Here is a 13,960-nt window from a genome sequence, read left to right on the forward strand (position 1 = left end):
CAACACTTCCCAATTTACTTTCATCTTAATAGGGGATTCACAAAAGGGAAGAAACCTCGATTGGATAGAATGCTATTATGAAGGAACAACAGGCCTAGACCCCAACAAACCATGACACACACAAAGAGCTACCTTTTGGCCATTTGACAATGTAAGCCTCTGGGTGTCCCCCTACCCTGCTCCTACCAACAGGAGCTCTGAAGAGACTATAATCCCATGGAAGCATGGATCATGTAAGTCTGGCCCCAGATAGTCCAGGAAAGCCAACAGCTGAAACCCCAACCCCGAGCCCGCCCAGAGCGGTCCTGGAAAGGCAGAAAAGGCATTCCCCAGAAGTGGGAGGGAACGGCATCCACAGTTTGCCCAGTCCTCGGTTCCCTCCTCTCCCAGCAGCTCTGGAACCTCGGCCCCTTTACACAGTGAACTCGTAGACATGAGCCCCTCTGTGTCTGCACTGAGCTCTCTCGGGGGACCTGGGACTATAGGTTGACATTTCACATAAACGAGGAAAGGGCCACAAGAGAAGCCTATTGTTTCTTCTCATGTAAGTGACTACCCAGTGTGGCTAAAGGGCACCCTTGACCTCTACTTGTGTCCACTCAAAAATGCAACCCAGGGGTGCTGCTGTGTGTGGGATTGATGACCATGATCTCAGTTGCTCAGTGATCTCTCCTTCTGGGCTTGTTCCCCCCAAGATGGCAGCCTGCCCTGGTGAGTCTCTCAGCTCTTGGCTGCCCTGTGTTATGGAAGTGTAAATCCCGGACACGTGGAAGGAATGTGTTGATCTGTCTTTCGCTCCCTGGTGTCCTATCAGCTCAAGCTCCATATTCCTTTCCTCCTCAGGCACAGAAGCCCGAGCCACAGGGCATCAGGTCCCTCCCCCCTGTTCAGGACTTGCCTAACCAATCTGCTGTCACTGAGCAACATTGGGGCTGCCTGGGTGTCAACTCTGGAGAGCGTAGCACCACGCTGCCCTCTCAACCTCGCTGCCCAAACCCCAGGCCCCGACGGGCCCGAACCTGGAGGGATGGCAGCCGATGGGGGCATGGAAGACATTAGGAAGAAAAGGAACGGCCAAGACACTTTTTTCTTTAACAAGCATTTAACTCTGCATCAGGAGACGCCAACACAGTATTCTCTTTCAGCCAGGTCAGCATCTGGATCTCCACGCCAGCTGGCAGGGGAGGATGGGCACTGTCAGGAACTCATTCGCATCTGTGGGCTTTTGTACAGGACTTCCCTAGGCCAGTGTGCAAGGCTTACACCAGGGCACAGCCCAGCAAAGCTAAAATCCCCGGCCATTTGGCACCTAGAAAACACACAAACTGTTCAGTGTGGGAGACAGGGGTTCCCGGGGACAGCCCCTTGCACCACTTCTCCGCTGCCCTGGTTCCCTCCTGCCCCAGCTGACCACTGAGGATTAGTAGGGAGAGGAAAGAAAGGAATAGGGCATATGCCAAAAGTAACACCGATTCCGATCCTGAGTGAGGGCCAGGTATGATTTAGGACGTCAACTCTGTTTGTTGACCCAAGTTGAAGCATGAGTTTTTACTCTTTAATGGGGAAAATATAAATTTGAGGAATTAAAAGTAGATCCCATTCAAGGTCATCAAGTGGGGTCCTCCCTAAATGAGCCATCTGGTATTTATAAATAACCTGTTAGCTGCCAAACCTCTGCCACTATGTATTTCTAGCTCTACTTTAGTTGGTAAGGAAACTTGAGCCAAGGAAAGGTTTGAGTGGGATGCCTCTAGTACCAGAGTAAGGCAACAAAGACAGCAAGAAAGTTTGCTGGTGCCTCACACTCTTAAGAAAAGTTCCCCAGCCCTGTTAGGAAGGGATTGTGGCTAGGCATGGTGGCACGCCTCTGTAATCCTAGCTACCCCGGGAGGCTGAGATGGGAGGATTACAATTTAACGAGACCCTGTCTCCAAAATGATATAAAAAGGCCTGGGGAACTCAGCCAGGGGTAAAGCTCCCTGAGTTCAGTCCCCAGTACTGACCAAAAAAAAAAAAAAAAAAAAGGAAGGGATGGTGGGTGTAAAATGCCAGTGCCAGTGGCAGACAATTTCAATTCTCAGGATGTATGTAGACCTTTCCAATCTGATTCTATGGGAGTCCTTGCCCAGCATGCATAGTCCCTGACAATCCGGTTATGTTGCTGCTAAGAACTCACCCGCTCACCCATCCACCTACCCATCCATTCATCCATTCATTCACTCATTCATTCATTGCAAAAAAAATATTTATGGAGCACCTAGCTTAGTGCCAAAAGGAGCTTTTACATTCTTCAGGCCACCCAGTGCCATTATAGCCGCTGTGGGTTTGGCAATATTTTTTTTTTCTTATATTTGATCTGGGTCTGACATTCAAGCACACTGTGCTTCTGTATTCAGGATTCCTCTGGATTCCACCCTGAAGATGGGAGCCACAGGCTCCACCAAGTAGAGGCAGAGAAGGGAATTGTGAGAGAAAGGGATGTGAGGAAAGGTGCTTACTTCTCAGTGTGGCCTCTGTCCAGAGTTCCTTGGCACCTGGGTCTGGAGCCACAGCTTCGGGGTGACCTCCAGAGGGAGAGTTGGGTGAGGCCCCATCCAAGGTGCAGGCCCTAGGCTGGTCCTGCCTTCAAGGGCTGCTTTCAGAGAAAGAAAGCTAGTTCCTGATTTTTGATCAGCCCAGGAGAACAAACTCGCTGGGAACAGGGAAAGGAGCAGTGTAAGAAATAGGAAAGAACTGGCTTGAAAACATTCACTGGGCTCCTGAGGTCCATGTTCTTTTCAGCAAAATGAGGAACATGTGGGGACCCCATAGCTGCTATGCCTCCCTTCTGGCCCCAGAGTATCAAGAGCATCCCCCAGGCTGTAGATTGGAAGTGGGAGCCACTTCTAGCATAAGTCAAAAGACGGAGTTTGCAGAGAGACCCCAAGAATGACCCCCTGCCCTGGCTCCAGGGAGTTTGCTTTTAGACACCTCCTAACCCAGCTCCAGGAAGACTGAAGAAGAAAACAGTGGTTTTCCCCTTTCCTATCCCTGTGTTGTCCTCCTGACCATAGCCTGCATGTACCCTCAGAACAAACTAGAAAGCTCTGGTCCCCTTCTCTGCACACAAGTGTCCCCATATTCTCACCTTTTCCGACAGGGGCCAGGAGGATCTGGTGAAGGGCAGCTCCATTACAGCTCTTGGTAAGAGCTGAGGTAGGGTGGGATAAAGAGGGAAAAACGTCAGTCCTGGATAGGGGTAACTTGACATCTTTGTCATTTCCCAAGATCCCGACCACCATGGCCATATGGAACCATCGACCTTGAGCTAACATTGAAATGCCTCCCCAGAGTAACCAGAGGCTGCAGGTAGCAGGAGGGTGCTGGCCCATGGAGAGGGGGCTATCCCCAGAGTACCTCTAGCCACACACCAGGTGGGGAACAGGGAAAGAGGGTGCAGTAGCCGGAAGTGGAACCTCTGAGCCATACTTCCAGGTGGCCAGGCCCTGTCCTCCCATTTCTTACTTCAAATCGGGACCTAAATGTGAAATGACCACTTCTCATTAAAGGCCACCTTCATCGCTGCCAAAAAAAAAAAAGAAAAAGAAAGAAAGAGAGGAGGGAAGACTGCTGGAAATATGTACGTTCTAAATAACATTGCCTTTGATTGATAAACCCAAATCAGCCATTCTCCAGTACAGGCTTGGAGAATAGGATCTGGAAACCCACAAAGGGATTGAAATAGTTGTTGGATGTTGCAATGGGGCAGCATAAGGAAGGGCCATCCTTCAGCTCTTACCATCCACCAAGGCTTCATTCTCCATAGTCTGGTCCTGCCGGGGTGTTCTCTGTGGCCCTGATGCTCAGACGTCATTGAGCCTCCCAAGCGATGCCAACCCAATGTCTCACTGTTTCTCTTTGGCTCTTCTCTTCATGTTTAGGAAGATCCCTCCTGCGGCAGATAGCCCCATGCCCTCGCCAGCAGCCCACATCACCACCCCTGTTCCAGCATCCGTTTTGCAGCCTTTCAGCAACCCCGGTGCTGTGTATCTTCCTTCAGCTCCCATCAGCTCGAGACTCACCTCTTCTTACATAATGACATCAGCCATGCTCTCAGACGCAGCTTTTGTGGCATCGCCGGACCCGCGCGTCCTCATGTCCCACACCACAGCTTTCCCCCATGTGGCCGCCACCCTCAGCATCATGGACTCAACCTTCAAGGCCCCATCTGCTGTGTCCCCGATACCAGCCGTCATCCCTTCCCCATCCCACAAGCCATCCAAAACCAAAACCAGCAAATCCTCAAAAGTCAAAGACCTGTCCGCCCGTAGCGACGAGTCTCCAAGTAACAAAAAGAGGAAGCCCCAGTCTTCGACTTCCTCCTCCTCCTCCTCCTCCTCCTCCTCTTCCTCTTCCTCCTCCTCTTCCTCCTTGTCCCTGCCGCCTTCCCTCTCGTCTCCATTGTCAGGGCCCCACAAAAAGAACTGTGTCCTGAATGCCAGTTCTGCTTTGAACTCCTATCAGGCGGCCCCTCCCTATACCAGTCTGTCTGTGCACAACTCAAACAATGGGGTGAGCCCACTCAGTGCCAAGCTGGAGCCCTCAGGACGGACCTCGCTGCCCGGCGGCCCCGCGGACATAGTGAGACAGGTGGGCACGGTGGGCGGCAGCAGTGACTCCTGTCCCCTCTCTGTGCCCTCCCTTGCGCTCCACACAGGGGACCTCTCTCTGGCCTCACACAATGCCGTGTCTTCTCTGCCCCTCTCTTTTGACAAATCAGAAGGAAAAAAGCGTAAGAACTCGAGCACTAGTAGCAAAGCCTGTAAAATCACTAAAATGCCTGGTATGAATAGCGTTCACAAAAAGAACCCACCCGGCCTTCTTGCACCGGTGCCCGAGCCCGTTAACAGCACCTCCTCTCGGCAGGTAAGGGACCTCCTGGCACAGCCTTCATCGGCTCTGGGGGGCAGGGGGAGCTGGGCAGTGCCCCTGCTTGGCCAGGTGGCTCAGACAGGTAACGCAAGCGTGGCTCCTTTTCTCGTTTTCCCTGTAGGCGACCTTCACCCTCTGCTTTGAGAGCAGTTTATTTAACAAACGCTTCACAGACTCACTGTGAGCTAGGCAGTGTGCTGAGCACGTTACAACCATCACCCCATCTAGTCCTCACAGCCGTCCAGTGCGGTTGGTAGAATTGTTGTTGCCACTTTACAGATGGGTAAACTGAGGCACGGGGCGTTTGAGTTCCCCACTCCACTTTTGTTGATTTTTCTATCTTGGGTTTTATCAGGATGATTTCATTAAAGAGTTCTGGTGTTAAGAAGTTTGATTTGATCTGTTGGAATCCCCTCAGGAAGAGCCCAAGGTCCAAGCAGGTTTAATGGCTAGGGAGTGGTAACCTGGTTTCCCAGGTCCCAGGAGATTGTCCGCAGTTCACCAGGCTGCCTGGATCCATGCCCCCTCCTAATGTAACTCTTTCCTTCCTAAAGGAAAACTGCAGCTCACGCCAAATGCGTGTATCATGAGGACGCTGGGAAAACGTGGGTGGCCCAGCTGGGTACAATGGCACACACCTGTGATCCCAGCAACTTGGGAGGCTGAGGCAGGAGGATCGCAAGTTCAGAGCCAGCCTTAGCAACTTAGTGAGGCCCTAAGCAGCTTAGTGAGACCCTGTCTCAAAATACAAAAAAAGCGGGGGGAGGGGGGCTGGAATGTGGCTCAGTGGTTAAGTGCCCCTGGGTTCAATCCCCATTACCAAAAATAAACCAAAAATGTGGGTGATCCAAGAAGAATGTGTGTTTCATTCCCTTGGGCTCCGTTCCCAGTCCCAAATCCAGTCTGTCTTCTCGGGCTGGAGGAGCTACTTAGGAAAGGCCGCTACCACCCACTCCTCAGCCCAGCTGGTGGGAGGACCAACACCTGCCCAGAGACTGGAGTTCAGCCTGAGGCCAGTGACCTAGAATTCATGGGCTAAACCATAAGGCTGCTCCAGGCTAGGGATGAGGACTTTGGAAAGATGGGAGGCAGAGGTTAAAAGTGGTCTTCATGTTTTATGTCACCATGTATGGGACTTGTTAAAACCCCATGAAGAACACCTCCTGAGGGAGGGGGAGTCACAAGTACACACTCGAACAACAGCAAGTTTGGAGCCCAAGGGGGCCAGACAGCTGCAACGAGGCCAAGGTGAGAGGAGTGCAAGATACAGGTCCTCTGTTAGCACCTGGCTCCATTCTGATCCCCCAGTTCCAGAAATAGGAGTGGGGCCCTACCTGCAGATAAACTGCTGGCCAGTGCTAGCACGTTTCAGGATGGAGGACACAGCCAGGGCTTCTCAAGCTGGAATGTGCACATGAATGTGAAAATGCATATTCTGCCAGGTGCGATGCTGCATGCCTTTAATCCCAGTGTCTGGAGAGGCTGAGGCAGCTGGATGGCAAGTTCGAGGCCAGCCTCAGCTACTTAGCAAAGCCCTAAGCAACTTAGCAAGACCCTGTCTCAAAATAAAAAGGACCAGGGATATAGCTCAGTGGTAGAGCGTCCCTGGGTTCAGTCCCCTGTACCAAAAACCTGCACATTTGGAGTGAGCAGGCTTGAGGTGGGACTGAGTCTACATTTCCAACACAGCCCACCATGTACCAAGGACAGTCACAGAGGAAGGGACATACCCACATGTCCCCAGTACTGCCATCCCAGGGCACAGAACCTGACTTCCAGACAGGGCCACTACACTGCACTAGTTTGCTGACCATGCCTTGGACAGCAAAATCATGATATCCCACTCATTTTAGATAGAGTTCTAGCAGCTGACACGTGTGATGTCTCTGTTCCAAGCACTTCAGATATATTAACTCAATAATTACCTGTCATTGCCCCCATCTTAGAGATGAGTCAACCAAGGCACAGAAAGGTTACCTAGCTCACACAGAAAATAGAGTAGGTCTGGGATTTAAAGACAGGCATTTTGCTCTGGAGTCGGGCTTTTGGCCTCTGTGCCGTTAAGGGGCTATCTCCACATTGAGAGACAGCTGCTCTCTTGGTTCTGGGATCTGCAGGACTGTATGAAATGCTTGGGTGACACAATGAATCAATCAAAAGCAGTGGCAAAAAAATCAGATGAGTCTTCTCCACCAGAGTGCTTGTCAGGAGGAGAATCAACACTGGTGTTCACCTCCAGGGATTTCCAAGTGTTGGGAAAAGGCCATGGCCTTTGGGGTGTGCACTGATGGTCTTAGAAGGTTGGGAGAGTGAAAGCATAAAGTTGAAAAATCCAAGATAAGCCTGTGCTTTGGAGACAACTTGAGGATCCATTGAATTATGTCTGGTAGATATAAGGCCAGAATTTGCTACCAAGATATTAAACAGACATGAACTGAGACTGTGTGTTGCAGGCAAATGTCTTTAGGCAAAGGTGGGTTGATGTTGAGGAGGATCTGTGTACAGGCTGAAAGCGCTAGTTGCCTTTGCAGCCAGGCCCGGTGGCGCCCACCTCTAACCCCATTGGCTCAGGAGGCTGAGGCAGAAGGATCGCAAGTTCAAAGCCAGTCTCAACAACTTAGCAAAGCCCTAAGCCATTTAGTGAGACCCTGTCTCAAAATTAAAAATAAAAAGGGCTGGGAATGTGGCTCAGTGATTAAGCACTCCTAGGTTCAACCCCTGGTACAAAAAAAGAAAAAGCCTTGCCTTTGCAAACAAGTCAGGAACAAGGCACTGGCCCCTGATATTAGCTCCCACGATGTCCCAGCTCACCATGTGACAAGGACAGTCACAGAGGAAGGGACCCATCTACATGTCCCCACTACTGCCATCCCAGGGTCCTAGCTGAGCACAGTGCCCTGCCCTTCCTGCACTTGCAGGGGCAGCCAGCACCACTGTGCTGATTTTCTGAATGCTGTCTCCTGGCCAGGAAACCTGACGCAGAAACAGGTGTTTTTAGCTACCGATGATCCATGGGAATCTGGGCTGGAGACAAGGTGGGTCTGCAACGTGGGTCAGAGGTAGGTGAACTTGTGTAGCCCACGCGTGGACACGCTGGGGCTTCCAGGAGAGGCCAGCTTCTCACCAGATACTTCACCCTGACACTTGCAGTCTGTCCATCTGGGAAGCAAAATTAGGATTTCGCTACCATCCTGCTTTTCCTCTGGGAATCATTGTCACTTTCTGCCATTGAAGAAGGCTCATTTTGAAGCAGTGTGAGAGAATGAGGCCCGTGCACAGCCCTGCTCCTCGCCCCCAGCAGTGTGGTGTCGGAGGGACTTTCCAAGGTGCCTCTGGTGTCTGAGTGGGCTTCACTGGTGTCTTTCAGGTTGGGAAAAATAGCAGCCTAGCTTTGTCACAATCCAGTCCTTCAAGCATATCCAGCCCAGGACACAGCCGACCGGTAAGTTACTGGGGGTCACGATGATCCACAGAGTCCACATCAGGGCAAAAAGAGTGGGCTGGGCATTGGGGTCAGAGGTCAGACCCTAATTCAAACCTCAGCTCTAGATAAAGAGTGTGATTACCTGGCTCCCAAACCTAGCTAGGCCTTCTCGTTATTCACTTTACTCCTTGAACAAGTTACTTAACTTCTCTGTGCTTCCATTTCCTCATGTATAAAGGGGAGCCCCTCATGGCCACTAACGCCGTACGTAAGGCTCTTGTGAGAATTAAATTAGTTTATTCACATAAAATCTCTGGAAAATGCCTGGCACGCAGCAAACATACAAGTGTTAGCTGTTATTATTATTATCAGATGTGTGATCGTAGACAGATTGCTTCTCTGGGTCTCGGTTTTTTTCATCGGTTAAGTGCCAAAATTGGGCTGGAAGGGTAGCCTCGTGGTAGAACACTTGCCTGGTACACATGAGGTCCTGAGTTCAATCCTGAGTGCTGAAAAAAAAAAAGAAAAGAAAAGAAAAGGGCAAAATTGATGCTTACGTCCTAATAGCATTGTGAAATTTAAATAAGATGATGTTGATTAAAGGGCTTACTCGTGACATTTATCAGTCTGTGCTTTCTCAAAGGCCTGGTGAACTGTAGTTGTCCTTCAAGATGTGGTTTCATGCTAGGCATATTCAGGATAGATTTAGCAGTTTTTATGAACTTGAGGTGTGAGAGTAGTCAACGTACAAGCTCAGGGATATGATTTTTCTCAGTGGAGTTTGTGTGTATGTGTGTGTGTGTGTGAAGAAAGCAAGGAGGGTCAGGGGTGGGGTTGTGCTTCAATTACATGTCATGTTGTTTTGGACATGCAGTCATGTTTTATAGACACTAAAGAGCAACATGTTTGTGTTTTGCCCTTTGAGATTTTCCCACAAATCTTGGGTAGAGTTTAGGGGAAAAAGATTACGGGGAAACTTTTTGTATCCCTAGATGCAAAGGCTCTCCCCACTATTTTGAGTGGCTATGGGCCTCTTTGCACTTGAGCCTCTGCAGCCTATCATCTGTGCTAGTCTGGGAGGGTGGCGCCTCTATGCTTAGTCAGCTTCTGTGGTGGGTGGGCCCCTGGCAGAGGTTGCTGAGTGTGTCTAGAGAATACATTTTCACCCTCACCAAGCATGTGTCCATAGCTCCAGGTCCCTTGCTGGGAAAACGAATGCTGGCAGTGAGACTTAATAAATACGGAATAATACCAACAGCTACTACTTGGTGAGCACTGTCTCTGCAGCTGTGCTAAGCCCTTTACATACTGTATGGACATACTTGTAACAACCCCATGAGGGACAAGAGTATACTCTGGTGATAGATGGAGATGGCTGTCCTAAGAAGCTAAGTAACATGAACCCCAAATCTTGCTTCTCTAAAGCCTCTGTATTTAACCCAACGGTACACTCCTTCCTTAGATAATTCATTGGGCCATCTGTAGGTTACGTAGGAAAAGGTGAACCAATAGAGGGGGAAAAAATGAAGACATCACTTATTCCAGTCCTCTCTCCAGGAGAGGAGTTCCAGGAATGTCCACTGCATTTGTCCCTGTGTTTTCCTCCAGTCCTAGGATCATGGTGACTACATAACATATCTGGAGTCCTTTATAGCCATCACCTCATTTGCTTATTACAGCTGTCCTTTGCCATGTACTGGAGGTAGGATGTTATCCTTTCTGTTATGGTTGAGAAAACTGAGGCTCCATCCTTGAATTTTCATGGGCTATCCCAAATGTATGGTTTTGAAACAAGTTTTTCTTTTCTTTCCTAGAAGAACACAAACAGAATGGGCAGGATAAGGACTCTTCCATAACAAGACTATGAAGCCACTTCCAAAACAATTCCTGGTTGTGATCCCACCCCAGGAGGCCATGGCAGGAGGAGGAGGGAGGGGAGTGGGCCCTTGGGGAGCGTGTCTTCCCTATGCCCTGCCTGTGGCTCTGGCCTTTCTTCTTCTTCTTTTTTTTAATGATCAGTTTTTTCGTTGTTGTTGTTTTTGAAGAAACAGAAAAAGGCAAAAGAACGTGGATTTGAAACTTTCAGAAAACAATACCAGTGTTTTCTTTCCATTTTTCATTTGCCACATTTTTACATTCTTCCAAATTTGGGGTCACTTCCCTCACTCCTGATGCTGCTACCCCACCATAATTTTGCTCCTGCCCTGAGAGCAGACGTCGCAGAATGTCAGTTCTGGGTTGGCGCCGTCTGAAGCTCTTGAACTTTAGCACATGCAGAGCTCTTTCTCCTTGTTCTCTCCCACCGCATCCCTCCCATCCCCAACCTGCCACTCACAGGGCAGGAGGGGCCCACTGGCCATCAGGAGTGGCTGGCTCCCACCAGTACCCCCTGGACAGCATGCTGGGGAAGGGGTTTTGTTAGGGAGGATCCTAAGAGGAAAGAGCCAGAGGGTATGTGGGTGCCCTCAACAGATTTCTACAGCCCAGCAGGCAAAATTGAGAACATTGGCTGCTTAATGACCTGGTTTACCAATACCAGTGTCTAGCTGTACAGCCCAGAAAAGACATACAGGGGAGAAGCAGAGGGGACCTGGAAGAGTGGCAGAAAGCAGAACCTGGCCAGTAGGAGACAATGTCCCTTAAAAAATGGTGGGGACCAAGTAACTGTGATGGTCTGAGTTTGTTAGGAATCCATTCTGCAGAATCCCTTCCAGGGCACGGTGTGCAGGTTCCCAAAGTTGAGTGAGTCAGAGATGGAGGAATCCCAGGGGAAAGGCCACTGAACCAAAAAAGTCACTCCATCAGGAAGCATGGTGATCTTCAGCTAAAGGTTCTCAAGTTGCCCTCTGGGGACAGGAAAGATCCTCAAGGGGAAAGCCTCCATGGAGGATCATGTATCAAATCCCTTGTGAAAATAAATACTAGCATTGCCCACCCATGCCCAGAGGGGAACTTGCATTGCCCACCTACACCCAGAAGTGAGCGTGCATTCTGTTCTCAGATGCCCCAACTCAGACAGCCACCCCTGAGAAGAAATGGTAAAGGACGTGCCATCTCTTAGTGAAGAGCCATTTGGAAGAGCTGAAGAGAGACATTGGAGCATCGCAGCTATGAAGTTTTTCACACTGGAGTTTTGAAAGAAACAGCAATACCATAAACTCTAATAAGGAATCATCATCAGGAACGGAATTCCTAATGTGAAACAGGTGTTCTGTGCTATTAATTAATCTTATAAGTTTGCATACAACAGAGATGCTAGGAGGTTCTCTTTCATCCTGAAATCAGAAATGCTAGTCTCGCGGCTGGGTGCAACCCCCAATCCCAAGGTTTTCCTTTATTTTCCCATCCCCCAACCCAAAGATCAGACTACTGTTAAGTTTCACCACACGATTGGAATCTGAAAAGGTGGGAGGCTAACGGAGTGATCTGCATTGATGGAATTGCACTGACAGTATTTCTTATAGGATTACTAAATTTTTTAATATAAAAAAAGATTTTTTTAAAAATCAGGAGTTGATATTAAGTACCAGGACATTAGTTCAGATGATTTCATTTTTATTTCAACAGTGTTAAAAGTGCACTTATATGCTGGTTTATTTGAGTCTTGGAAAAAAGAGACTGCAAATTGAAGGGACGATTGTTAACTTTTTCTTTTTAAAAAAAAGGTTAAGGCAGATTTTAAGACTTATAAATGTTTAAGAAATTATAAACAAGGTTAGACCCTTTGAAAAAAAAAGTTTAGAAGATATTCTTAAAGTAAATTTTTATAGTGTTAATTTTGTAATAATTTATGTTTTACTATATTACAGAGCTAACTGACCAGAATAGTTTCAGAAACAATATGAAACTTAGGAAAGTTTAAGCAATGTTTATATTTTTAAAATGTTCTTTGAATTATGTTTTTATTGTATGTTTCTTCAGACCGAAAAGTATGTACATATCTTTGTTATTTTTGCACAATTTTTGTCTTGTTCGGTTTTAGAAGTCTGATGTTTTTTATAATTTATTTTGAGTTTTAAAACTTGCAGGAGTAGAAACAAAACCAATCTCAGCAACAAAATAACCCTCTGATTTATAAACTTTTACACTCGAAGAGGGAAAACAAAGGTTGAGAGATGAAGTGGCTGCTTCTGAGAAATAATGTCTCAACAGGGACTGAAGGAGCGGGTTCAACATTTTAGCTCCCTGCGTCTTGAAATGGAAGCTGGAATAAAGAGGTTCCTCACCAAATGCTGCTTACTTTCTTGAAAAACTGGCTCTGACCAAGGTGAGGACATTTATGGATAACTGAGCAAAAAGGGAAAACCCACGGTATTTCTTCTTTCGCAATCAACCACAGGTTTACTTTGTATTGATGTATTAAAAACTTGCAGCTTGAAAAGTGGAATGCAAATAAAGGTTTTCTTTGGGTTTATTTTCATGGAGTTCAACTGGAGCAGCCTATAAAGCATCTTTAGGGTGGTATCCTTTGGGTCCTTCTGTTCTGCACACCCCCCAACAGCCTTCTCTCCCAGCCCCTTGACTGCACACACCCCTATTTGCCTGAAGATCTCCTGACTTGTCGCCAGCCATAGAGGCTCAAAAGCTCTGGTTGTTAAACATAACTCAATGCATAGACCTGTCAGCCATAAAAAAAAAAAAGAAAGAAAGAAAGAAAGAAAGAAAGAAAAGGAAAAAAGAAAGAAAGAGGAAAAAAAAGAAAAAAGAAAAAAAAGCGACTTGGATAACTTGTATGCCTTCTTTTGTATCAATGTACCAATTGTAAATAATGCTGATCAACCTTTGTAGAGAATAGTTTATACAGCATATTCTATTATTGCTGATTCTCAGTGAACTCTTGTTTTAAAAAAGGAAAAAAAAGAAATTTTCTATTTACACCTTATATTTTGTTATGCTGTTGGCCCATGGCACTTTAACAAAACTCTGTGGGTTTTAGGTAGCTGGTCAGTCATGGGGTACATTAAATAACTGTTGTTGCACAGACAAGAATTTGCACCTGCTCATTTGTCCTTTCCTACTACCGATTTTAGAACCTTTTCCAGAAGAATTTTGAAGAAAGCATGTCCAATCATTCTAAACAAATGCCACACTTGTGGAGTGGGTTTCTTTTCTACGATCCATATTTTGTAACACTAAGTATTTTCCTTCTTTGTCCCGCACCTTTATGTATTAGCACTATCAGATAGAATTCATTCCATGCCTGTGATATTGTAAGCAGAATAAATGTAAGGAGGTGTAAATAGTAAATTCTATGGCTTACAGTTTTAAAAAGAAAGAACAAATATGTATCTATTGATACTGCCACGGTTCAGCATCAGGCCTGGAAATATTCTCCAGTAAGCGATTGTAATTATTTTTTTTTTTTGCTTTTTTTTTCTTTTGTAACATGGCTTTGTAAATAAAATAATTTATATGTTTGTAAAAAAGAAAGAAAGAAAGAAAGAAAGTCTTGGGGTTTTCATAAATTCTAAACTTTTGGTCTGCCTTTCTTTTCTTGTGGGTGACAGCACTGTCACCAGAAGAGCCTTCTCCCTAGAACATACGTTTGCAGCAGGAGATGACGGGGATAGTGAATTCATTGGGCAAATATTTATGGAGCCTCCTCTCTGTGCCTGCCCCTGAGCT

The 13,960-nt window shown here is 47.3% G+C and overlaps 1 protein-coding gene across 5 annotated transcripts in view; it reads left to right on the forward strand.

The window, feature by feature from the left end:
- The window catches only part of Atxn7l1 (ataxin 7 like 1), a 235,206-nt gene extending 221,499 nt beyond the window's left edge, over positions 1–13,707 (forward strand). Inside the window, exons 10-12 of one of the 5 annotated variants that reach the window (XM_077795967.1) lie at positions 3,921–4,905; positions 8,279–8,367; positions 13,051–13,707. In XM_077795967.1, the coding sequence (XP_077652093.1) occupies positions 3,921–4,905; positions 8,279–8,367; positions 13,051–13,123 (1,147 nt within the window). In that variant the 3' untranslated portion in view covers positions 13,124–13,707. Of the gene's footprint in view, positions 1–843; positions 1,150–3,920; positions 5,600–8,278; positions 8,368–10,149; positions 12,977–13,050 lie in introns of those variants that run through there. The other 4 variants (XM_026395772.2, XM_026395773.2, XM_077795965.1 and 1 more) reach the window with 4 other exon arrangements.
- Positions 13,708–13,960: the final 253 nt, after the last annotated feature.

The sequence above is a fragment of the Urocitellus parryii genome, chromosome 3, assembly GCF_045843805.1.
Source record: "Urocitellus parryii isolate mUroPar1 chromosome 3, mUroPar1.hap1, whole genome shotgun sequence".
NCBI classification, from domain to species: domain Eukaryota; kingdom Metazoa; phylum Chordata; class Mammalia; order Rodentia; family Sciuridae; genus Urocitellus; species Urocitellus parryii.